This window comes from Lineus longissimus, chromosome 5 (assembly GCF_910592395.1).
Source record: "Lineus longissimus chromosome 5, tnLinLong1.2, whole genome shotgun sequence".
Classification (NCBI taxonomy): Eukaryota; Metazoa; Nemertea; class Pilidiophora; order Heteronemertea; family Lineidae; genus Lineus; species Lineus longissimus.
The window spans coordinates 10,064,441-10,091,517 of record NC_088312.1 but is presented as its reverse complement, the minus strand read 5'-3'; the positions used below and the strand labels follow the sequence as shown (position 1 = coordinate 10,091,517).

The following is a 27,077-nucleotide window of genomic DNA, read 5'->3' as shown; positions in this document are numbered from 1 at the left end:
TATATATATGATAGAGCCATCTGAATAGCTCATTTTTAATGAACACGATTGAGATACAGATTTGGGCACTTTTGATTGGACAAACCACTGGACCTTACCCCATCTTCGCAAATCCCTGAATTGTTGGTTTTATTTAGAGGATGTAAGCTCTGGTGGTTGACACTTTTTTGGCCGATCATCCAAGCGCACATGTTCTTCGGTCTGGCTCCATGCTCTATTCAGAGCTATAGTATGACTGCGGTTGTGGCTTTCGGTATTGTGCAACATGCTTTGTACTTTTTCATGTTTTTTCAGGAGAAATGTTGTGGTTCAATCAGGCGCATTCCTCTAATTGGACCTACTTCGATTACCACCCAGTGCTTGGAGACCAACATCGGGGAAAACCCGAAAGCAAGTATCCCTTCACCACTGCCTATGCGGACGACGGCACCAGCATAGAACTTGACGTTCTGCAACATATCCGTGAAGTGTCCTGGCGATGCACAGTTGGTGGCCAGATACAGAAGTCGGATGTTCTTATCTTGGACAATATGTTAATGCAACACTCTCGTTTGAGTTTCACTGGTGTTCGGAAGTTAATGGTCGCACTGGCGAACTATATGTAATGCACACCATGTTTCAATGCCTTAACATGATCGGAGGAACCCCAAACCTCCACCCCACCCCACCGACATAATGTGTTACTAAAAAGGCACATGGAGGTTGAAAATCTAGTGTCAAGGGCAAATACGTAGGTTTTAGTCGGAAAGGGGAAACTATGGAATGAAAGTCACATGTCTGTGATGTTTACAAATCATAACTAGTCAAACGCTGTTCATTTCAACATTAATAAAACGTTTTGTGAATGAAATGTTCGAGTCTCGATCGAGGAGCCACTGGGCTGAGCGACAACCCAATCATGTCCATTAACAAGCGTGTTACAACTATCCAGGCAATATGATGTTGTTTTTGGATGGAGTAAAAAATCAAGTTGTATTTGTTACTTGCACTCTTTTAATGAAAATTTTGTGAACACATAAATGTGCAGTTAACATACCGTGATAAATAAAAAGTACACAATTCTTTGAACACACAATTCTTTGTACACATTTATACAGTAAATTACATTCACACTTGGTTACTTACTGTACAGGAATGGCGACACTGGTTGGTCGACGTCCCTGACTATCAATGCTGAGTTGTACGGTGGACGCCATTTTCTTTTCGTCTTCGACTATTCGTGCATAGATTATGTACGTACGTTCATACATAATCTACAATGCACACTCTCTGAGTAGTATTTAGAGTCCAAAATATCAAACATCCGAATGAATCTTAGAAAATACGCGGGTTTGGGCCCTGTTGGCCAATTCAGTCATGTCCAAATAGCGCAGCCTGTTTGGAGTTTCATCGCATATTGGAGAATTCTGTTCTTTAGGTGGTACCTCGCGTCCTCGTAAAGCTGTGGCTGCAGACGAGTTCTGAATATTTGAAGTGATGTCTGCAGACGTCTTTGGTCGAGGGTTATGTTGAGATAGTAACAAGGATTTGGGTGAATGTTTATCTGCGGTGGCTCTAATTATAGAGTTGTCATTCGGGTTACTCGACAAGCTAGCGTCCACAGGTGATCTCGACGGACCCCGAGAAGCTCTCGGTCTGACAGAGGCAGCAGAATGTGGGTCTTTGAATGTTTGGACTTGATTTTGAGATATGGACTTCAGGACGGGATGATCATGCATTCTTGACTTCGGAACTGAAGCAATATGCGATAGTAACTTCGGGACGGGCGGGGGGATGGGGATATTGTGAAATACAGACCTATGTACTTGTACCTCCGATTGTACAGCATTCGGAGAGTTTGATTCGGCGTCAGTGCTGTGAACCGCAGCTTCGACGCGTGCTAGAACACCATCACTGAAAGAACCGCTTGGTTGCACATTATCCTTTCTGTTGGGTCCATTCACGATGTTCACTTCATCCTCAACAATATTCTGAGGCCAACGAGCAAGTGGACCCCGCTTTCTACTCTTCAACGAATTCTCAATGTCAAGGTTATTCATTCCAGGCACGTCATCAACCCCGACACGATAGGCACTGGCAGGTCCTATGTCTATCGGTCCATTCTGGTAGCTTCTCAATGGGAATTTGTCATTTATAACAGACTGAGGTTTGTTTTGCGCGTTTGCATTATTTTCAGATTTTTCATGTGCTGCCATTGTATATGCAGGTGCACGATCTGACGGCTCTAAAACGTGCTCACTACTTTCTGATGTGCCATTCTGTGCATGCTCCTTGATAAGTTGTGATAGCTGTGCATTCGATGTCTCAGAATCCGCTTCCTTCTTCCCCGAAGAATCACCGCTTTCCTCGGTTCCGTTTTGTCATAAAACGCTCAGATTCTCTGTCCCGACAGGCCGTGTTGTGTTCATCCTCGTGGCGTACTTACAAGATCGGAGCTGGACCATGGTGTCTTCACTCGATGTACTAGGAGTTTCATCTCCCACTGTATTGTTTGTAGCTAGCTTGGCCACACCATTTAACCGCCTCGTCCCTTCACCCCATTCTTCCAAATCCTTCTCCTGCTGCTTCTGGGCCTTGACATTATGTCGTGACTTGAGAAAATGCGATACGTTCCTCCTCATTGTTCTCAGGTTGTGATAGTAGGTGGAAATATCGAGGAAGAATATGAGTCCAACAAAGGCCAGTGTCACGCCGAGGATCGCCGCTCCAATCTCTGGTGCCCGCTCGGCATCAATGCTGGGATAGACAAGCTTCTTACCAACTTTCTTTTCAGGCGTTGTTGGCACAACTGGATCTGAAAGTGCACGAAATTTGCAATCAGGACATATGGAAAATTGATTAAAAGGGATGTTTTCAAATCACCGATTTGGCCTCCAGTGTAGGATGTTGTAGATTTTAGTGGTGTCACATACATGTACGGGTATACTGAAGCGGTTATACTGACGCACGTGATACAGTTACATGCACATGTATCATGCGAAGTACTGCTTTTAAACAGTCAAAGTTTTCATACAATGTACAGAAAAATGAACACCTGGCTAGGCACGATTAGGAGGTATAGTTGGTGCAACAAATTTTCGAAGAGAAAATATATCAAAGAATAAAATGTAGAGTGCCACAGAGCTTTCTCGCAGAGGCGAGAAAAAAGGAGGCGAGAAAAAAGGAGGCGAAAACAGTTTTACGTTTTAAAATCCTTATTCCACACCTATAAGATAGAGTTTATCATTCTTGATAAATCTCGTGTAGGTCACTTTATACTCGGCGCTGTTTTCTATTGGATGAGTGATATAGTGGCTATTTTTGGATATATTTTCGATTAAATTAAAGGCCGGGTCTATTTGGCAAACCGCTCGCCGAACAGGCATCTTTTTTGTCCTGTTTGGAGAGCCGCTTGCCAAACAGCACTAAAAGCCACCCTGTTCGGCAAGCCGGGCTTGCCAAACAGGGCAAAAATACTACCCTCTTTGGCGAGCCGGAGAGGTTACAACATGTTGGCCAATCAGAGAGCAGTGACGTCATATTCGAATTTATATGCGCATAATTAACAATGGCCGACTTCCCGCTCTCGATTCAATTTCTGTTACTAAACTCGGGTTTTGGTCAATAATCCATGAAGAAGCATGTACATGTACATCACTGTATGGATTTACAAAAAAAGTCATAAACGTGATTTAACTAATAAGCATGTTAAATGCATTAGTGTGCATTTCTAAAGGCGTTTCACTGTAACTCCAGTGTTGCTGACCGTGTTGCCACGAATGATAATGAGCTCCTGTATGGTTGAATATGCATGAGTTCGGCTCTCCATCTAGGGCAGAAAAAAGGCGCTGTTTGGTGAGCCGGGCTTGCCAAATAGTCACTTCCTAAATTAAAAGACAGTGTAAGAAAGACATCGTGGTCAATGTTCATTGGACTGCCAAGGTGCGGTAGGTTGGTGTAAATACATTGTGGACATGTTCACTTGTGCTTTTAGTCACTGTTGAATATTAGTGTTTGAACAAATGTGTGTGTGTGAAGTTTGTCACTGAGTGATTCTTGTATTTCACCATTCTGTATGCATGTATGCACTGTATCTACTTCGGTAATATGGGAATTTACGATGTGTCCAGTGTAAAGAATAATGCACGTACCGTCAGTGGGATCTGTGGCGACAGGAGACAGAAGATCGTAACGGAATATGAGAAAAGAAAAAGTGTATAGATAGATTAAAAGATGCTGTGGTGGACGACTCCTTTTCCCCTTTGGCTTATATTACAGTCCGACTCGTTGATAATAATGTCAAATTCAGCAGAGCATGATATCATTGTCAGAAAAGCCGAAGTGGAAAAGGAGCTAAAAGCTGACAGAAAATGACCTATACTATCATGTCAGTGTATAGCCGGAAGCAAGGTTTGTATTCTCGCCATTTTACGAGGGTTGATCAACGAGTCGTGAGACTGCGACCTTCGGTACTGAAGCGGCAAAACCCGGAAGTCACATACATCATCTTAACTCACTGCATTACACACACATGCTTATGAAAGATGTAATTATATGGGATAAAAGTATTGTCAAGTGGCAGTGCTAATGTAATAAAACAAATATGTACTTTACCATATACATAATGTAATTTAGCAAATAGTGAAATTTTAATGTTAAAATCCATTGCACATCCATGACTCTAAGATCAGGGACTTTTTAGGCATCAACCTCTGCACTACAAGCAAATTATAGTACAGTAGAGGGTATAGTCTTGAATCGTTTACGAAAAGAAATAGAGAGGAAATGATACTTTAAGCAGAAGAAGGTACTGAGGGAAGAATTAGGAGTTTTGCATTGAGTGGCATGGAACTGAGCGTTCAAGAACCCGCACGAGACTAAGTAATGGCTCGATTTCTAGCGAAACAGTAAACAAACCGGAGTTACAACCTGATACCCACCCACTTCTTTAACAGGCTCGCCTGAAATAAAAGTTGAGATAGTATTAGTACCAGCGTATTGCAGTTGACGCAGTTTTGTTGTTTTATGCCGCATTATTTTGGAATATAGACTTGACGTTGGTGTAAGTGGAAAAATAGCTTTCATCAATGGCATTATTACTGTTTTGTCTTTAGACACCAATAGAAAGTAAATTTATAACCAGTTACCAGAAAGGGTAAACGCGGGGAGCTAGCCCTTCGATTTTCCTGCCTGCACTGACCAGAATCTATATACTGTTGATTCAAAGAAGGATACGTGATACAGTATACATACGCTGGCACTGCGGAGGCGATCCACTCCATGTCTTGTTGCTTTGGCACGTTCTGATGGTATTGCCCTGAGTCGGTTTATATTGATCAAAACACTTATAAGTCACGATGTCCCCGTATTGAATACCACCGCCCCCCAGCGTGGAGAAACGAGCACACTCGGGGAACCCGCAGTCGATTCCTACAAATTCGAGAAGAAATTTTGATCTGATGAGATATGGACGTAGTCTTATAGTGGGCATGAGCAAAGTTGCACGTAGAAGAGGCCCCTCGCCCTTCGTACCCTACAACTTGATTAAAGACCCCAAAGATGTTCTAAATTGTGATGTGTGAAATGTGGGATTAATATGAGACACACAGACAGAACTATTGCCCAGCTAAGTGTCTTGGCCTTTTTTATAAACTCGTAAAACGATAACACACGTTAGCGAAAATATGGCGTATATATGATATAATGCTCAGCCTGACCATAAATACAAATGTATAGGTGAAAATGTACTTAACATTCAATTACTGCCCACCTCAAGAGGATGAACAGTCATGGCTGAGTCCGGAAGGCGCCAGTGCCACACATCTATTCAGACACCAGAGCATGTACTCAAGAATTGCCCACTGTGAGATACTGAGAGATTGGCTACATGGCCATACGGTGCATCATTGGAGACCAAGCTCTGGGGATCAAGGGAGGAACAAGACGACAGCCAGGTTTATAAGAGACATAGGCCTGGTTGTGCGGTATAGCCATAAATAGTAAATCGAACGCTAAGACAAAGAAGAATAACACTGAAAACAACGTTTGATAAAGTTAGTGATAATTGTAATGCACAGAGACAGTAGAAGAGGGAAAATTGCAGGGTGCCGCTTAATTTCATGCAGTGCACCATGCATACAGCAGAATAATGCCATGCATTTGCAACTAGTAAACAAGCAAGTGACCTCCAGTGCATACATGTTAACATCACGCGACTGGATTGAATTAGATCACGAACGTTGCATACTCCTACTCACAGCGATCGTCATTAACAGCAACATTACAGTTAGGATTGACAAGATGTTTTTGAAAACGTGAAATGGACAACAATAACATCAAGCTTATATGTACATGCAATTTACAATTTATTGAACATCTTTTTCTTGTATTTTCAAGTTACCAACTGATGAAGATACGATCAACGAATTAAAAAGCATCATTTCGAACACATTCCATGTGAAAGGTGTTTTGAAGGGATGAGCACGGTCATCCCAGCGTAACAATCTTTCACAATGCCCTTAGAATAAAAGGTTTTTGAGTATTTGAAGAAAAAAAACATTTTAAAGGTTTTTCGGCCAGCACATGGATCCATTCAGCAAAATAGAAAATCCCTCAAGATTTTTCAGAATCTCAAAAACCTTCACGAGGGACTTAGCGGTAGTCCTTGGCCGTATACTTACGCCTGCAACTTGGAGGATATCCGCTCCAAGTTCCGTCAGCAAGGCACAACCTGATCGAACTTCCCTCAAGAGCGTACCCGATATCGCAGGTATACGACACATTGGCTCCAGGGACGTCCCCACCAACCAACACCTGACTGGCATTGGTCACGGGTTCGAGAACTCGGCACTTTATTTCTGTAAAAGATATCCCATTACCTTAACTTTCTGGATAAAAATCATCGCGACGACCTCATGGTCAGGCCATCGACCTCTATACTCGTTTCGTCATTAAAGCCGGCTGGTATTTATTGAATATCAGCAGGAATGACTGCCTTGTCGTCAAGAGTTAGGGGTTTGGGAGTAGGATGTGTCCTAAGCCAAAGCTATCCTTTTCAGCAGGAACACGGACTTAAGTCCGTGGTATAGGAATGACGCTATCAACTTTACATTCTATAGTTCTAAGAGCGATCCGATTCTCAACTTCTACTCACTGGTACACCTTGGTGGCTCTCGCGACCACGTCCCATCTATCATGCAGTGTGCAATAGTCATGTTTCTCCGCTCTCCTTCTAGTCCAGTTTTGCAAAAATATATCACAGTGTCGCCAGGGTGTAATCCTGAGAACGCGTATTCTAAAAGGCCAAGGGAATCTTTCATTGGTTTCGGACAGACCGTCCCTGGAAGAGATTAATGGATTAGGTGTATTTAGGAGCCATAAAAATAATAAATGCGTGTTTTTCTCTCGAATCGAGACAAAAATATCAGAGTATGCATTCTTGAAACTATTAGTTCGGAGCATTGCGTTAAACGTTATCAGCTTACATGTACTGTAACAAAAGCAATCCAAGTGACGAAAATTATTAGCTTGAAACAATGTGTCAGTTACAAATATTCAGAACTGTGATTTCTTTTCATCACCCTGGAAGAGATTGCATGCAAATGTGCAATTTCCAAAAAGGGAGATCATTAGAATAAAATGAATATAAAGGTGACGCATGCGCACAATGGAAGCAGTACACGACGATCTAGCCTATTTCTAAATATTTCAAATTCAAACTAATGCTAATATGCTGCATCTGTCTATTAGAAAAACACACAACCTTTTGAGTAAAACCCTAAAGACGCCTAGCTTTTGCAAACCCTACTATCTACATAAGCTATACACCCAGACACAGATAAAACTCACACCTTAAATGATGACTTTCTGACTTGCCCAAATAAAGACACGATATATATATATTTTTACTCAGAAAGAAGACAATATTCAGTGCAATAGTTGCACACTGGTCGTGATATACCTCGCCTGCGCCCATACCAAGAAATATCCCACGCAGACGAGTTATCTCGTCAATTTGGTAAATGGCTTAGATAAAGCCTACTGCCTTCAATTTCTGTTCAATAAAAGTTATAACTGCTCGCTCAGCAACTGCATCCCAACAAATAGCCCCAGGCGCATCACCACTGCGCAAAACGCTGGTCTCCAAGGTCAAGGTCATCGCGCGTCATCGCGAATAGGTCTGGAAAGTAAAGATGCATGCAATGTAAAGTGATAGTGTGCAAGAACGTGAGGTTAACTCTAGCAGATAATTTAGCAGATTATCTCAATCAAAACAAACAACAACACGCGACCGATTTCTCTCTAGACCTTTTTACCAAATCTCATGTGGTCACCTTAATTAATATATCTGCAAGCGCCCGCACTAGTCTAGAGTCCCAAAACACACATTTTATCAACGTCTATGTGGAACAATTGTAGTGCATTGGCGAGGTTAATAAATACATTTTTTTATTATGATTGGAAGTATTAATTTTGAAATGAACGCGTAACTCTGATATCTGTGAATGTCGCATATCTACTCAAACGCCAGAACAAATTATGGCAGCCCACGTACAATGGACGAATTACCCGTTTGTTCGGTGATACTCAGATTACGAAAGCTTTGAAATCAGGAATCTCTTCTGAGATTATTTGATTGTAACCTAGTATGTGATATTCATATTTACTACGTACACCATTCAATGCGCCGGCGTTCATGTAATAAATAATAAAGGGCTGTGTTTCAATGGCAAACACTGATGATTGTGATTTGGTTCGCAATGCTGAACTGCAAAGCCACTGATCAGAAGCTATACGTCCAGTTTCTGCAATGAAGGTCAGGAAAATAAGGTGTCTTTCGACAAGATGGTGTTTATTCACATGAGGACTGTTAGATGATGTCACACTCTCCAGAGGTAAAATTGAAAAACATTTAAAGTTTTTTGGCGAACACAAACTAAGAGGTCTTTGAGCAATGTGAATAACCCCTAAGTGTTTTTGCTATTCTGAAAACAATTTAGGTGTTTTTTTATTTAGCTGAAAAACCTCGAATGCGATGTGTTGGATTCTTCCAAAGTTCAAAACATTTATTTCTAAGAGCGTGCAGAATTGTGTCGATTTAGGTCAAAGTTTGCCAATTGACACAATAAAAGAGGATCATGGGAACACTCAACCATCATCATCATCACCCTCATCGTCATCATCATCATCAAATAAATTTCTTTTTGCGAAGCACAAGACTCAGGATCATGGGAACACTCAATCATCATCACCATCATCATCAGCATATATAATCCTTCTTGTGCCCTGGCCCCGAACAGAGCATTCGGCGTGCGCGATTTTACCATCTCCGATATGATTTGGGCCTTCGTGTTCCTGGCGCACTACAGACATATTCGTCGGCGGTTATATAACCATCGATCATCGCAATTTATAATCTATCAAACTGTCATGATAGACCGCACTACCGCAGGGAATCATGAGGTAACACTGGTTAACATTGTATTGTTTTTGGATAGGTTTGTCTCAAACGAGTGTCACATGAACGTAGCGTTTGCTGTAGATATCTTCCACAAAGACGTAAAAGTTACAAAAAACAGTCAGGAATATCATCAAAATCATTTTAGGTAATTGGTGTGTTAACATTTTCGAAGAAGAAGGGGAAGAAGATACACTTCTTCTGCTTCAGCGTTCCTATCAGAAGATAGACAATTCTCATTGTTACTGCTGAACCACGTTGTGTGACAAAAAGACAAATTTCGCAGAAAGAGACGCGATCAGCTGGATTATGAGCGGAAGGATCGTAGTTTCGTGCGGCCGGGAGGTTGACTCTGCCGCAGGGTTGGACGACTTTTGATTGTGATCAGTCGAAATCACTGATGAAAATAAATCTTTTGATACCCCGTTTTATAGTGAATGTAATATGTGACAGTGTGCATATGTTACTAAGACCCAGGCAAATTTCAGTTTCGGGCAATACCCTGAAAGTTGCGCACCATTACTGTATATGAGGAAATCACAAACCAATGGACATGATGGATGCTTTCACAACAATAGCGCCCTTGGCGAATATCACAACATTGGTATCATCACCTGCTGGTGTGCTATGCGCTTCGGGTTACAGATTTAAAACACTCAGCGGTTCCAGGGACTACATACGATTCATCACGCAAGTACCATTGATGCTGATAATCGTACCACTCGGGCTGGCCGGGAATTGTTTGGCCTTTATCGTGGTCGGTCGCGAGCGCCCTTTTACATCAACGTCCATCCTCATTCGCGCCTTGGCCGTAGCCGACAGCATGGTCTTGCTGATAGAAATATTGCGCAATACAATACGACGAATGCATTATTATGTGATTTTGTTCAATGCGTACATGGAAATTTTCAATATGGCATACGGATATATTTTAGCGGCGTTTTGGTTTGCGAAGACAGCGTCCATCTACCTCACAGTGTGCGTCGCTGTTGAGCGGTTTATAGCCGTTTGCAGACCCTTGAGAGCAGCGTCCCTATGCACAAAAAGAAACGCGTACATCGCTGTCGGGTGCGTGTTTGGCGGGTCACTCTTGTACCGTATCCCCCTTCCGCTCGGCTTTGAGGTCCGCTGGCGTTACGACCCTTGCGTTGACAGAATGCGTCCGAGGTGGGGTCATTCTGATCTTTATGACTACAGCCCCATTTACAATATAGGTTACATTCATACTTTTGATATAGTTATGATGGCTTGTTTGCCAATGACGGTGCTCATTGCTTTAACATCAAATGTGTTAATAGCGCTCAGAGCTCCGAGAAAAAACACCATGCTAACAAACTCAGGTAAACCAAGTGAACAAACGAGTTCAGCGACTAAACGAGTGATGGCTGTGGTGATAACATTCATTATGTTGGAGTCACTAGGAATTCCGTATGAAATCGTCAGCATTCTCGACGATTTTTTTATTCCTGATCAGATAAGTGACTGGCAACAGCACTTGTATTACCTTTCATACTTTCTGACCATCCTAAACTGCTTCATCAATTTTTTCGTTTATTTTGCCACCGGGAGGGCGTTCAGGAGAGGCCTGATGGAGCTCCTCCATCTGAGGAAATCGAATACGCCGAATTAAATGACTGCCGTATTATGGTACAAGCTTACATGTATTTCCACTTCACCTTACCACGACCAAACCTAAGCAAGCCCAGTCGTTTTTTCCCCTAGATTTGGAAAAGTCACCAGTCCTGCCGGCTCCAGACGACATCATTCTCCTCTCGGAACTCGTGACGAAGATAAACCTTAAAAAAACGTCGTCTCGAGTTTGGACAGCGACATGACGTCAACTCGTTATTACCTGGATGTCTGCTAAGCCTGAAGCGATCAATTCAACGTAGGCGCGAAATGAACCATTGACATCTGGAAAATGACAGCGGAATTGGAGGTCTCACTGTCAGTTTTTCATCTTAAAGTCATGGTCTTTTAATTAAAAAAAAGCTTTTTTTCGCGAACAATACACGAAGAAAAGCTTTTTCGGGGTGTCTCCTTCTCGGTCATTGATCTCGTAGGGTTAACATGAAGATTGCTCGGAATCGGGAAAAAGTTGAATTCTCAAATATCACCTGGGACCCAACCAATGCAACTGCTAAGTCACGTCTTTGCTAGTTAAGATGATACTCTGACGTATATTATCTGCTAAAATTGTTTTCCAAAAAACAAAATATCGAAACATAGCTGGAAGGGAGGAAATAGTTTTGTTGTTAAAGTTAAAATAAAACGTGGGTGGAATACGTATAAGCGCTGAATAGGAGGGAATCCCGCGCAATTCTTATGAGTTTTTTTTCAGACAGGGATAGCATAAAGTTACAGTATGATGCTCCAGGCATTACAGCAATCGTGGCAGTGTCAGGAACTAGACCTTGACACTTTGAACTGGAAAGCAGCATGAACAAGGAAGAAAGAGAGATTGACAATCAGTTTCTGCCTCAGAACCGGTTTAAAAATCCGACCTGATTTTAAAGAGTAGGGAGGTATAGCTCATAATTCTTAGTGTAAGAAAGATCAGTCAACATGATAGGTCGTCCTTACTTTGGCAGACTAATGGCGATCCAGACCATACCCCATCAGCCTGACAGGTTCTACTGGCATCCCCGCCGGTCTGCTTATAAGTTGAGACGCAACTGTACCTCATCTTGCTTTCGAACAGAATGGATGTCCCCATAACTGTTGTATTGGTAAGCACATTTGGGTCACCGCAGGATTTTGCTACAACAAGACGTATACGTAATGAGTACATGTATATATTTATGCTAAATATATCCATATTCTCTAATTGCTATTAATTTGGACATTTGTTCTAATTTTACCGCTCAATAAAAAGTGTAAAATATAAATACATAAGCGATATCAAATACGTACTTTCTATTTTATTATTTGTTGGTGGAACATGACTCAATTTGCAACATTCGTGTCAACGCGTCATATATTCGGCATAGCTGTATCTGTCGTAGTCATAATTTGCGGTTTACAGTTTAATCGTTATTGGCAAACATGTATGCAGCTTCATTCTCAGTGACAATTTCGATTCATGCACGTTCAAAAAAAATCTCAGTAATAGTCTTCTTGAGCACTCACCTTTGCACATTAAAGGTATTCCTGACCAGCGTCCCTCGGACAGACATGTCCTCTGCACATCCCCACCAGCTACCTCATACCCAGGATCACAGACATACGAAACCTTCTCCGCATAGATGTAGTCCGCCTTAACCGGTGTGGCAAAGTTTGCATTCGGCGTCGTCTCTGGTTGCGAGCAGGTTATTTCTAAAAGCATTCGTTTTGAAATCGTCATGCAGAATCGAGAGATAGGTTGAAATAGATAGAACCAGCTGCTGTTTCAGAACTGGCTAAATGATGCCAGGAAAATTTGAAATCTCTAATGAAAAATCCCGAAGAGAATCCCGGAAAAGGGCAAGAGGCATGTCGAATGATTTTCTTCAGTATATTAACCGATTCACTCGGCAAAGTGTGATATCGTTATTATTGTAACAACCGGCATCGAGAAATAATTGAAATCACCCACAAGATCCGATCGTTACCATGCAGTCGACTTACGTTTGCAGGCCAGCGCCACACCCGACCAAGTTCCATTCGCCAAGCACTCCCGGTTGACGTCACCACTGTCACGTGAGTATCCGTCTACGCATGCGTAGATCGCAACGGCTCTGTAGTAGAAGCCGTTTTGTGTAATCGTCATGTGCGGATTCGTCGTGAGAGAGCCGCAGCTTATTTCTATAAAAAAGTGCAAAGATAAATTTTGACTCCATACGAATATTTCTTCAATATCAAATTTATAATCAGTTCAGAGAGCGCGTTTGGACCTTTCTTCGTTTGAACGTTGCAAAATGATTTATTTGGCCTTTTTACCACGGTGAGCCATTGATTACTGTTTCAAAGAGCTGACGTATTCAAACTGAGATCGTTGGATTACTAGAATATATTTTTATACATTCTTGTCACTGAGTGGGTCACGCGCATGTCGGCGATGACAACACTAAGATCGCAGTTCAATAGTTTGCCTTCCTCCTAATAAGCAGGTATTTTTAATATTCATAAATGCCGAAGACAAAAGTTGCCCTTCTGGCCTTGCAAAAACTAGGAGAAGTACAACACCAGCAACTAACACATGTGCTTGGAATGGAGCGAACACCTAACGTTGGATAGGGAAAGGGAATGTGCGCTGAGGACATGGTAAACTCGGAGGCTGCATGCCCTATTCCGTAGAAGGAGATTAATCTACCTTGTTTACTGGAGATAGAGGTCAACAACACGACATGAAATTACTTGAACAAAAAGCTGATACGTAAATGCAATCGGTAACTGCCTAGAGGCAGCTTGAACCGTGTATCCGATCACTCAGCGCGCCGCTTATAGTATGACCTGGATTTCCTCAATAGATCGCCTTGTTCATGTCTCGAAAACATGAGTACACAAAAACTATAGAAAACCTGACAAGAAATCATAACGCAAAATCCTGCTCAACCTTCTCAACACTAAATAACCATATGCAAGCAATGTGCTCGTGCGATCAGTGAAATCCGCTGAATCAAGTCATAGGGTTCATTGTGTTTAAAGGAAGGAGATTCAGTACTAACTTTAAACAGAATTGATTAACTAATTATAACTATGTATATTCCTATGTGAGCTTTTCGACCGGGGCCCCCAGTTACTTACTCCGCTTTATTGATTGATGCTGGCGTTGACAGTAAATCAGCGTTGTCTCCATCCATTTTTATAATCCTGTGTGAGGACTTAACGCTAATGCTATTGCTTCCGCTAACTGTAAAATGGACCGGACCGTTTCTAGTTACCCATTCGTAGTAATAATGCAAGACTATTGATAACGTTTCTACCCTTGATAAACGAGTTTTTTACTTGAGAGCTTACCTTGGCAATCGGGTGGATCTCCAGACCACTTGCTATTACTCTCACAGACCCTTGTCAAGTTGCCCCCCTTGTGTTCATATCCATGTTGACAATCATACTCTACCGTCGAATTGAAGACGTAGCTCTTCGGGAATGAAACCACCTTCACGTGGCCGGGGGCAAGGGGTGCATTGCACGAAAAGGCTGGAATATCAGATGACGAAACAACTGCTATGGGTGCTTCTCCGAGAAAACCATTCCAAATCCAATGAAGTATGAGATGTCACCCTCCAGATCCAATGCTCCATCCTGATACATTAATTTCACTGTTGCTGTTTGACATGTGCACTGTCTTTATAGATCAAACCAAAAACTATCTAGGCATTTTGATCAAATTGATAATCTCAGGTACCACCTAATCGGAGGGTTTTCCCTTGTCAAAGAACAAAACGGGACAGTGTAAGGAAAAGGTACTCTATAGGAAGCGTTCCGTACCTTTTTCTAAAGCTACTATGCACCCGACATGTGTTTCAGTGAATTTCTTTGATACAACTTACGGTAACAAGACGGAGCTCCGCCGGACCAGGTACCGTTTGCCAGGCAATTCCGCTTTTCACTGCCACCAGTCAACTTATAACCATCATCACACTTATAGATGGCAATGTCACCATATGCCACACCATTGTACATCACAAAACCGCGCTGAATGGAAGTTGGGTTACCACATGATACCTCTGTGATAGAAAATAATAGAAAATTGTCATTCAGCTGCCACAATAACACATTTCGATCCATCAAAGGTCAGAAACATTGGTGGCATTATCAATTTAGATTAAAGTTCGTTTCATATTTTGATATGCCCTGTATAGCGCCAAATGGTAGTGTACACTTTTTTATAACCCATAATATCGCATGATGTTCCAAAGATATGCCGTTACCTCTGCAGATGGGCAGTGTCCCTGTCCAAGTACCTTCTATCGAGCAATTTCGAATGAGATCGCCACCGGGTAATTCAAATCCAATATCACAGATGTAAGAAATGGTGGAATTCCACACAAATGGAGCAGTCGAACTGTTCAAGATGGCGTTCGGAATTGTCTCTGGGTCTTGACATGAAATTACTGAAATAAGATAGATACCACAAAGTAACTTCTGTAGTTTACTTGACTCCATTTGTGCTCCGCGTCAACAGTTTCCACAAATTTGATGATGATCAACATTCAACTGAACTTGCTCCCATTTCTACAATTTATGGTAATGTGGAAAATAAATCATTTTTCTCTCCAACACATGATTCCTCTGTGTGATTGGTTCATTTCTCTTCATTATCCCCGCAGACAAAGTATCAGGCGCTTCTGATTAGATAGAAAAGCGACATGAACTCGCCACAGGAAATAACACCAATTCCTCGTCTGCAATGCGATATCAGATTCTTCAACTAACACGCTGATGCCAATATTTCAATTCTTTTCATACATGTAAAGTACAAACCTGAGCATTTTAAAGGGGTGCCTGACCAGCTGCCATTCGCTTGGCAGCTTCGGACTTCATTTCCTCCCGCCGCCGTGTATCCTGGCATGCACTTGTAAAAAACTTGATCACCGTATTTATTGTTCTTCAGAGTGATTATGCTATTCTCAAGCGCAACTGGTGTCTGACACGAAATCGCTGAAAAGAAAGATTATTCACTGATTTAGAATTTGACTAAAAGTAAGTTGATGAAAATCGATCAACTGAAATTTACTTCCGAAACAACCTCGACGCAAGCAGGTCAGATGATAATCATACCTTCACATACAGGCAGTGCTCCTGACCATGTACCTGACTTTTTACATCGCCATGTGTTGTCGCCACTCGTCACTTCGTAACCATCGAGGCAAAGGAAAGAAACTGTGTCATTTACAACAAAGGAGGCTGTTTTTGATGCCCTGTTCCCGTTTTGTATCATTGGGGGCGACGGACAAGTAACCTCTGCAAGGAAGAAATCTGCTGATGTTAAACCATCACGCACAGAATGGCTAATACTGGTAGATGATGATCGTACTTGGCGTCAATAATTTTTATCGAAAAACGGAAACGGAAACATGCCTCTGTGACGTAGCAATCGAATAGTTACTGTAACGGTACGACCTTCCCCACACCAATGTACTCGGTCGAGCTACGACAATTACACCACACCGAGGATATATCATATTTGACTTTGAAATATTTGCACTTTCCTAGAACGCCAAATAGTTATGCTCACTCTTGCAGGAAGGTGGCTGGGATGACCATGTTTTATTCGCCAGGCAGAACGAATACAACTCTCCCGTTGATATCTTATACCCTGTATTGCATTGGTACGTGGTAACATCTCCTAGACCAACGCCATGCCCGATGGCAAGGCCATTCGGCATTGCTGTGGGTTCAGGACATTTTATTTCTGGAATAAGTAACATAGAGCTTTAATTGACTGAGACACTACATGCAACTCAACAGCAACGGAAAGTAATAACCGCAGACATACCTATTCTAGCGTTTGACACATCCCCGAGAAAGAGTACCCTTCCCCAACACTTTTGGAACTCTCGCCGGGAATATTGATAAAACGGACAACATGTTTTGATAATGGAAATCAACTCCTCAACATCTCTACCAACATATTCGATGTAATGGAATATGTTTTGACACCGGGGACTCAACTCGTCGGTAATGCACACAATACTTAGACAAAGTCAAGTATTTTGGATGCACTATAGCTAATTAATCATTATTGATCTGAGTCGAGTACTAAAATATATGAAAGTTATTAGTAATCACTGTTTTTTCATTGCTGACGTACCTGTACACACCGGTATATTATCCGACCACGAACCGCTTGGAAGACAAGAGATACCTAAACCACCTCTCGTGTGCTCGTATCCACTTAAACATGCATACCGGACACTCTCATATGACCGGTAGCTGGTTTGGGGAGACACTGCCAGCTCCGCGTTCACAATATTTGGAGGCGGCGGACAGGTTACAGCTGCAAAATACAGATGGTCCTAACTGGGCAACAGTCATCCGTTATTAAAAGCCTGGGAAACCAAAGCGCGCTATTCGTTACTCTGGTACCATTTTTCTTCAAGGTTCCGAGAACACTCTAAACTATAGGGAGGTCCCCGTAACCTGACCAGCGTCACTTCTTCAGCAAAAATCGCGGCAATGCGTACAAACCCAAACCACTTCATCGTATCATAGAAGTCGAGCTATAACTTTTTACATTGTATTTAATCATCGCATGTGCATTATTTCATATAGCTGTATCTTTGTCTCAGTCTTACCTGCACAGACCGGCTGTTGCCCCGTCCATGTCTTATTTGCCACGCAAAACCTCTTAAGGCTGCCCTCGGAAAGGTAGTAGCCAGTCCGACACGAGAAAGCGACAACGTCTCCATATCTCTGCCCGCTGGTCACAGAGGTACCGTTGAGCAATGGAGGAATTTCGGGGCATTCTATCTCTGGAAGGCCAAGGTAAAGCACGTGTGTAAATAATGCCGACATTTTGTACACATGACGATGATACTTCTCTTAAAAAGCTACGTGCATGTACAACAAATTCAAGGGCGTGTCGTCTCGACACCGAGTACGTTTGTGTAAGTGTTGTGCGCATGCACGTGAAACACCAAATTCAAACACCCCGAAATCGGCTACGTTACCATGCGTAACGGAGAGATATTATTTCAAGGGTACCTGCAAGACCGATTGAAAATCTACGCTATAGAGACGTACGTTACATTTTATGAAAATAAGCATTTTGTTTGTAATTTCTTTAAAATTCTAGGGGGACGGATACAGAAAGAAAACCATCAGCGTATCTCCGTAAATAGTTGCATTAGTATAGATAGTAAGTTCCGAATATCCCGCTCTTATAATGATATATTTTACAAAATATAAAATAGAAGGAACAAGATATTGGGGTCTTCCCTCTCAAGTCTGATAAATGGGAGTATAGATGAGGAAAATGAAGGAATTGCCAAGTAAGCAATAAGAATACGTTTTCATGAAACGCTTTGGTTTAACTGGTAATATCATAAAAGAAGATGCTTCAAATTACCTTTACAATGTAAGGCCACCCCTGACCAGGCACCATTGTTCTCACACAATCTGGTCTGGTTGCCGCTAGCAATCTGATACCCGCTATCACATTCATATCGTATACTTGTGTTTACTACGAAATTATTTAAAGTAGTGAGCAATTTGGTGTTTGGAATGTCTTCGGGAGAAGGACATTCTATCACTGAAATAAGAACGGTAAAAAGAGCTTTACTTGAATTCAATTTTTTTGATAACGACATACGTAAATTTTGAGACCAAAATACGAAGGCTCTCATTATTGCAAAGGGGTGTAAGCATTCTCGTCGTCGAATTCCGTTGGAAGTCCAACCTAATTTGGTCGCATGTAGCATATAAAACGCTGTTTAGTTGTCCAAAGCAATTCTTGGCCATTGATATGTGTCGACTTTTGATAAAGGAGAGCTCATGGGGTAGGGTGGGTAATACCGAAATCGTTTTCGTCGGCTGTCGAAACGATATCAAAGGATTGGAATTCGATTCGATATGTAAGCCTATGTAGGCCCTATATACAAATCGTTCTTACCATCACAGATCGGCACATCACCCTTCCAAAGCCCGGTGATAAGGCATGACCATACAAGGTCTCCCCTGACGAGTTTATACCCTGTGCGGCAGCTGTAGGACACAGTCTGGTCAACGTTCACGCCATGGACCTTCTTGGTTGTGTATGGAACGTCCGGAGGTACAGGACAAGTCATTTCTGAAAAAAAAAAACATTGTTCTAAGTTTTGTATAATGACACCGCACTTCTCCAAATAGGGGATCCATATTTGCTATTTAAAATCTGAAATTTCTCGAACATTTCGAATGCCATCTCCAATTCATTTGAACTTTCGTTCTCAGGACCGAATTATCGTTCTCAGAACTGTTCCTCCTGGGGCTATGTACAATGTACAACGAACTGTATTCTGAGTTCAGTAAAATAAAACTTGAAAACACCTCACTGAACATTCCCTCAAACTTCAAAGAATACCGAAGCTTACTCGTGCACGTAGGATTGGTCCCTTTCCACGAACCGTCGCCGGTACATATAGAATGGACACCACCACTTAACACGTATCCGGGAAGACACTCAAAACTTGCAACGCCGCCAAGTAAATAGTTGGTTACGTTCATCAGAGCAGCACGCGGTGGTTCCAAACATGGACACACAATCTCTGAAAAAAAATGGAGCGTTTAGTAGATGCCAATACATGGACCAAGTCGACCAGCTTGCTCCTCATCGAAGAACTTCAAATAAAAATAAATCAGCATTTAACTACACAATCTTTTCGTTTTTTTCAAACGTGAACTCAAAAAATTTCAAATCTATAACTTACCCTTGCAAACTAAAGGCGAACCAGACCAGCTTCCGTTTTTAAGGCACGTTCTATCAGCATCTCCGCTAATATTTGTAAACCCCGTGTCGCATGCAAAACTAACTGAGCTATCTGTACTCCAAGTAGAAGTATTAGTTAGTCGCACCACTCCGGGAAATTCGGCCGGTTCTAGACAGCCAGTAACTGAATTGGAGAAAATATTCTAAATATGGGGTGGTTAAAAAAGTTTCACTGCAGAATCATGTTGAGATTTCCCACGTCAAGCCACATCAACATCATCATCGTCATCATCATCATCATCATCATCACCATCATCATCATTATCATTTTCAGCATTATTATCATTCTGACCTCTCTTTGGGACACACCTCAGTACAACATTCTCAGAAACATAAGCGATATGCAATTGACTTATTGTTTCAATATCAGCCACTTGTTACTGTGACAAATGCTTTTTCTGCTTTTGTATGCTCTATCAACACAATATCAAATTGCTTCTGGCATAAAATCTATTGTTGTAATGAAAGGCGGGCCGGGAGTACATTTGGATTTTCCATAAGCCATTTTATAGAATAAAGATGTAATTATTTTCGTGTTCAGAGGCAGGTAAACGTCGGAAAAGATACACATGTTAAGGTTGAGCGTCAATATTGACGCAATCAGTTTATATTGACCAGAACAATATTCCTTCCTTCCTTTGGTTTTGAAAAACAAGCTGATGAAAGTGACAAAAGTCCCGTTTTACATGCTAAAATGCATACAACAATTGAAAAAGACGTCACTGAACAAACAATATTTAGCATTACATAAGCAAAACTCACATTCAACTTATCGGGGGAGAAATGAACAAAATAAATAGGTTTAGCCTACCTTTGCAGATTGGCGCTGTTCCTGCCCACGTGCCGTTTAGTTGACACGTATGTTTGGCATGTCCGCTAATCAACTGATGTCGTTCTGCACACGTGTAGATCGCAACATCCTGAAGACGCATTCCCGTGTATTTCAATATGGCGTTTGGGACCTCTGCTAGTTTTGGACACCAAATTTCTGAAAGATCACTTTCTTTTCCAAGAATATCTTCAAGCAAAGTCCGATATTCGTCGCGCGCCATCATTACCGACATTATTGGGCGGACAGTTCAATCAAACGACTAAGTCGACGAAAAGACGCAGGCCGGGCAGAGGAGAGCAGTCAAAGAGTCGAATCGGGTGAAAATGGCACTTTTGCCAGCTTTAAAGCTTTGATGCAGTGGGGCGGTACTACATGTATGATTCTGGCGATATCGAGGGAATAACGCTTTTTGCCGATTTGACTGACTCTTGCAACAACTATGGATAGGACAGTTATACCTGTGCACTATTCTGTGCGGGTGTGATACCTCACTAGAAAGAGGTTTCATTCTCTATCTACTATGATGGTCTCTGAAGATTGCTTACCCTTTTCGACCTTACCTAATTTGACCCAGTGAGGTGCGATGTGTGCTCCTATATATATATCGTACTGGATTTGCTCACCAAATGACCGCAACGCATTATGCATTCTACATGTTTGAAGCAGATTTTTACCGCCCGCCCCTCTCCTCCATTGAATTTTGGCCATATCTTACAGTTTCTTATATTGCTTAGGTACGACTGCTCTACCAAATATTACTCTGTATTTCAGAGTTTTGAGATGGTCCATAAGGTTCAAGATGGTGGTTTGTGCTTGATTATTGCGTGTTCCTGGTTTGTAGATCCGGTACGTTATACATGATACACGGAAGGAAAGCAACAATCACAACACTGAGAGAACGAGCAAGAGGTAGAACACTGACGTGCACTACAATAGGCACATACATGCACTACATGTAGTTCGGTCGCGCAGAGCCATGGTTTAAACGGGCGTTAGACACTAACGCAAAATGTTACTGACGTGGAAAGTTTGTTGCATTCGAAGCAGTAGATCGAATGCAAAATGTAGGTTGGATGGATGTGTTAAAAACATATGCTCGTTGGAAGATAACCAAGAATTGTGACCTGACACGCATGTACGATAAGAGCATAGGTTGGAAGAAAGGTAAGATGTTAGCATCTAACACCCGTCGAATAACTTCAGGCTCAATAAAAAAGTATCATATCTACGGAGAGTGAAATTTTTGTGCAACACTGATATTCTGCAGAAAAACTGCGAACAACATTAAGGTTGCTACCTTGACAAAATGGCGGTATCCCCGACCACTTTCCGTCAGCCTGACAGTTCCTGTTGGAGTCGCCATGGATCTTCTCAAAGCCAGGGTGGCATGAATACCGGATGAAATCCTCAAACACGTAACTTGTCTTGTTCGGAATCATTGTAGACTTTGGCAAGACGAGGGGCGTGGGACATGGTACTCCTTTGTAGAGAGCATGATTCATATCATTATGTAAAATAACGCCGTGTTTCTCATTCATATTTGAAGGTCGTGTCGGACAATGGCATTACGAAACTTATACTAGGACTTGGGGGCGCATGGGGGGGGGGGACTCGGGGGCGCATGGGGGGGGGGGGCGCATCCAGGATATTTCAAGCAGATAGTAAAGTAAGTAGCCCGAGGTACAGATTATTTTGCACAATGTATCGTTATAAGTGACACATATCATATACCACAAAACTCACCAAATACTTCACCATTCCAGATTTTCTGATCGATATATCCAAGGTAACAAGTACCAATTATCAAGTCCTTACAATAACGAGTACTATAAAGAAGGTGACGCCCCGTTTAATATTTGCTGGCAGCACATGACATTGTGTTAACATTTAATTGGTTTCTGCCAGTTTAATTTCTGAATTTCCAAACCTAACCAAGGATGACTACTACAACTGCACAGAGGCGCTCCAATGGCGCACTTCGTAGAAAGATACCATATTATTATTAATTTGGTGCATACTCACTCTTACAAATCAAATTTTCTCCCGACCACGTGCTATTTTCTTGACACACCTTCTCGTGGTCCCCTTTCAACCGGCGATATCCGCTGATGCATTGGTACTTCGTGACGTCACCAAGTGTGGCATCTTTGGGGGATTCCTTTTTGGTGTAGGGGACTGCTGTAGCTACATTACACGACACTCCTACAAGGGTGTAAAAATATCACATTTCAAAGGGGATGCTCTGGGAAGAAACATACGTGGCGTTTCTTTTTAATTTTCGCTGAATTTTTTTTCTTAGGCAATCTAGTTCACTTTCCGACGAAAGTCACAGGGGTCAGTATTCTGAATCGAGTGAATCAAGGAGTGGGCTACCTAAAAATGATCAGAAAAACTTTAAAAAGGTAAGTTTGAAACGAAATTTTACCGTGGTGCATTTAATTCCGTGTGATAGTAAAAAGGACAGAGAGAGATTTGCAGAAAATGTCTTATTAGCTGTTTTTTATTTTTTTCGAATAAAGGAAATTAATAATTTTCCCCAGTCCTCACTCCTTATCTAAATGATACATACTTCTCTGTCTAGTCAACCTTTGACTGAGAGCGTATACGCTTGGGAATCCATGCATGAAGCTCAGGTAAATGAGCGTGTTGGATTAATTAGATTTTTGCGTTCACTTTAGCCAACGTATCATGACGGCCGTTAATCACTTTCACTGCTCGCCAATATTTGGAACAGGAAAAACTCTATGAAAAATAGCGAGATTGAATAGGTGAATAGATAAAAGAAACAAGATTGATTCACTGGTGTACTGTATGCATCAAGCAAAGCCTTGATGGACAAAACATTGACAATCAACAGTACCACGAAAACATTAATTATGTATTGTTCCTTTTTTCTCTATTTTCATTGGTTGGCAAGGGTGAGGTTGCGTTACCAAGGTTTTACGAATAAAACGTGTGTCTGGGTGTGTGGGCTTCACAAATAAACCCGTGTGTCAGCGCGACTGTACGGATTTGCGAACAAATCCGTGTGTCGGTGTGTGCGTATGCGGGGAGAGGAATCTTTGTGCGAACCTGCAAACAATTAGCAAAACAGTAAATAACGAGGCAAAAGACGACTTTATTGGTAATACGACTTTATAGGCTAAGGGGATACCTTCCGGCAAACCAGGAACCTTATCGAGCTATTGTAAAATACGACAAGTGCATTCAAAGACTTCGAAAGAGAGACAGAGCTAGAAGATATAAACTGAAAATCCGTGGTACCTGTGAGAGATATTTTGCCGGCACTGCTCAACTCTTAATACATGTACATGTACAGTACAATAGGATGAACAGGCGTATTTTGATAAGAGCTGTTTCCATTTTCTATTGGCTAAGATTTTCACTTCATAAAGGAATGATTTGCACTCACTTTATATGTTTCTATATATCGGGACGGGGTATATCATTTTTGTTGAGGAATTTCGTTTTGGCGGCTAAAAATTAAGAATCAACTAAAATCGTGCAAGACTCCAACTGTCGTTTACGCGTAATGACCAAATGAACAATTCAAAGAAAACTTCTTACTTTCGCAAACTGGCATGGTTCCCGTCCACCTTCCGGTAGGAGTACACTGGCTTGTCGATGGACTTGGCTTCATCCTGTATCCGGTATTACACCCATAGGTTGCGACACCTCCTGGTAGATTACTGCTGACACATACTTTACCATTTGTTGGTACTGGTGATGCAGGACAGAGTATTCCTGCAATGAACTAGCCATAGTCAACATGCACCTGACAACGCGACAATACTGTTACCGGTACGTCATGGTTTTGAAGAAAAAAATCTGGATCAACAGATTCCAGATACAATACGATTGCATTTCAATATCATAGTAAATAATAATACTTATAAGCCGGTATCAATTTAGGTAGAGAATTGATAGTAGGTCAAAAATATTTAGTTGACATCAGTATGGGGAACATTTTTCTCTTTATCATAACAGTCGCATCACGAAAAAAGGGTGTTTGCCTGAATGGTTTTGCTAAGAAAAAACTTCTGCATTTGGGCATGAAATATATACCGCTTTTCTGCATGTTAAACAGTTATTATGTGGCCTTCAGAAACCCATCATTCCTTACAATCACACTGAATATTCCTATTTCCTACCATATCACAAAAAATAATTTTGTGTGACATGTGGCATTTTCGACCGGCACAGCAAAATATGAAATATACTCAATATAATGTTATCAACTTTCAATAGAAGTGCTCGGCAGCGTCTTTGGACGCCATTGAAAACAGGAAATGACGCACAGAATGCAGAATAGGAACTGTCCACACGGATCGGCCGTTCGATTGGGCGATAAAAAAAAATAAGTGGTTGGCATCCTCTTTTCCAGATTTTCATGAAGGGGTGGAGAGGACGTTTTCAACATGCTGCAAAAGGTATGGAGGAAGCGGCCGAACGCAGAAGAAGAGGAAGGCTTACTTTGGGGATGACGGTCACCAAACCAGTCGGCCACAGCCAGTTAACATGCTAGTATTTTCACATCACGTGGTTTCATAAGAAAATGCAACAGTTGATAGGATACCGATGCTCTGGCAGACATTTTGGATTGCTTGATATTGTTTAAACCGTTCTTGATCCACTCGTTTTCTAAAATGAAACGGTTTTCGGAAGGCATCATTGTCAGAAGCCTTTTTTGTGATAGCGTCAGTTTCTAAATGAAATGTTTCAGCATTGCCTGAAGCTATTTTGATGTTGAAATGACCTTCGAGTTTATTGAAAGCGAGAAACCTTTGGACGGATAGAGTGGATGTTTAACAAGAATATTGTTTCACATGGCCTTATATTGAGGTCAAAACACAAAAGCGTCATCATTGGTTGCCAATACTTGATCCGCGCGGTGGCTGGTTTTATTATATCTCAATTATTACGTTTATCGGAGGGAAATATGCAGTAGTTAGAGTTACCATATCTGTAAAGCGGCGGTCAATCATAATGAAGACTATTAGCGCTTGTCGAGGAACGCTTGTATGGGATATTAGTGGAGGGGAAGAATGAGGAAAATGTTTTAGATTAGCATTTAATAGTATTTGGTTTTCACCTTGAGATGAATGAGGGAGTACATGTTTAGGTCGAGAGTAAAGTAAATACGTCAGATTATCGTTTTCGTTTAACTTTCATGAAAAATATGCCCTATATCTTCCTAAGATTTAGGAGTTAAATGCTTGACATTTATCTGTGTTATATCCTCACAGTCAATTAATAAAAATACCTATCTGAGTTCAGCAGAATTTGGGCTGCCCCTTCTTAAAAAAACTAAATTCAAAGTATTGCTATAAGACAAATACCTACCCGGTACCTCTAAATAAGCCCTAACAGTTTGAAAATGAGGCGACGATATTCATATTGGACCCATTCAGACTACATGAGTGACGGGACATAGCCAAATTACCAGCTAATATACATTTACGAAGAAAGGGAAAAAAAACCAATGTCACCCCTTTAAAAGCTTACAAATAATGCTAAAGCTACGCATAAGCGACGGCAGCGATAAGAGGAACTAGACTTTTCCCAATTCACAGTTAGCCTTACTTCTACACACTGGCTGAGCACCAGCCCACTTCCCATCATCCTGACACTTGAGCGTGGTATCCCCTTTAAAGAGTTCGAATCCCGGATCGCATTGATATGTAGCCTGGCCGTTTAAAGAGGAGTTGGTGAGGCTGTAAGTTGCATTGTCAATTGTTGGTGGTGCACGACAGTTTACATCTGAAAAAGGGAAAATTACATTTTCAGTGTAGTTGTAGGCCATATTGATGGCTGGAGCGAACCTTTGTGAACCTGTTCATAGCAGAGGTATATTCATTACTAGATATGTGCCATTCGTCTTCATTTCGTTTGATGATCCTGGTAGTGTTGGAAAGAGTTGGCTCGGGGATGTGTAAACGTCGCGTCCTAGAGGAACAACCATAAAGTTAGGGTGATTTTCTAAGGTCGAGGTAAGGTTTTGCGTAAAGGTAGGTTTTATGTCGACGGGCATCTTTAGCCCGTGACTGATGACACTATAGTCTTCTTTGAGTGGTCAACAATTATTTGCTTTAAAATCCATTTATGCAGATTAGAGTCTATATTTCCCAGTGCATGACAGACCATTGCATATCTCGACGCGTCCTGGGGCACGCTGTGTGTGCCTGGGTTTACGCAAAACAGAAAAAATGCTCATCCAACGGTCCAATGTATACGGTGGCCCATAGAGGACATGCGTTTATTTTCAATATATTAGAATATTTTTCTTTTTACAATGCGATTTTTTTCTCTCGAATTACAACCGCCGTCGGATTTATTTCTCACCGCCGAAAAAATAATTCCCACCGCCGGGTTAAAAATAATAATTCCCACCACCGCGGTGGAAAATAATATCCACC

At 41.6% G+C, this 27,077-nt stretch overlaps 1 protein-coding gene across 3 annotated transcripts in view; it reads right to left on the bottom strand.

Annotated features, from left to right (window-relative positions):
* Positions 1-323: 323 nt before the first annotated feature.
* Positions 324-27,077, bottom strand: part of LOC135488783 (sushi, von Willebrand factor type A, EGF and pentraxin domain-containing protein 1-like) — a 38,967-nt gene continuing 12,213 nt past the window's right edge. Inside the window, exons 4-28 of one of the 3 annotated variants that reach the window (XM_064773617.1) lie at positions 26,245-26,421; positions 24,229-24,405; positions 22,684-22,863; positions 21,959-22,141; positions 19,771-19,953; positions 19,435-19,608; positions 18,975-19,151; positions 18,432-18,614; positions 17,659-17,835; positions 17,175-17,360; positions 16,599-16,775; positions 16,142-16,324; positions 15,845-16,021; positions 15,292-15,474; positions 14,911-15,087; positions 14,375-14,557; positions 13,043-13,219; positions 12,566-12,751; positions 12,020-12,196; positions 7,133-7,318; positions 6,660-6,836; positions 5,233-5,409; positions 4,920-4,940; positions 4,131-4,142; positions 324-2,794 (exon numbers count right to left, since the gene is read on the bottom strand). In XM_064773617.1, the coding sequence (XP_064629687.1) occupies positions 2,361-2,794; positions 4,131-4,142; positions 4,920-4,940; positions 5,233-5,409; positions 6,660-6,836; positions 7,133-7,318; positions 12,020-12,196; positions 12,566-12,751; positions 13,043-13,219; positions 14,375-14,557; positions 14,911-15,087; positions 15,292-15,474; positions 15,845-16,021; positions 16,142-16,324; positions 16,599-16,775; positions 17,175-17,360; positions 17,659-17,835; positions 18,432-18,614; positions 18,975-19,151; positions 19,435-19,608; positions 19,771-19,953; positions 21,959-22,141; positions 22,684-22,863; positions 24,229-24,405; positions 26,245-26,421 (4,424 nt within the window). In that variant the 3' untranslated portion in view covers positions 324-2,360. Of the gene's footprint in view, positions 2,795-4,130; positions 4,143-4,919; positions 4,941-5,232; positions 5,410-6,659; positions 6,837-7,132; positions 7,319-7,945; positions 8,159-12,019; positions 12,197-12,565; positions 12,752-13,042; positions 13,220-14,374; positions 14,558-14,910; positions 15,088-15,291; positions 15,475-15,844; positions 16,022-16,141; positions 16,325-16,598; positions 16,776-17,174; positions 17,361-17,658; positions 17,836-18,431; positions 18,615-18,974; positions 19,152-19,434; positions 19,609-19,770; positions 19,954-21,958; positions 22,142-22,683; positions 22,864-24,228; positions 24,406-26,244; positions 26,422-27,077 lie in introns of those variants that run through there. The other 2 variants (XM_064773618.1, XM_064773619.1) reach the window with 2 other exon arrangements.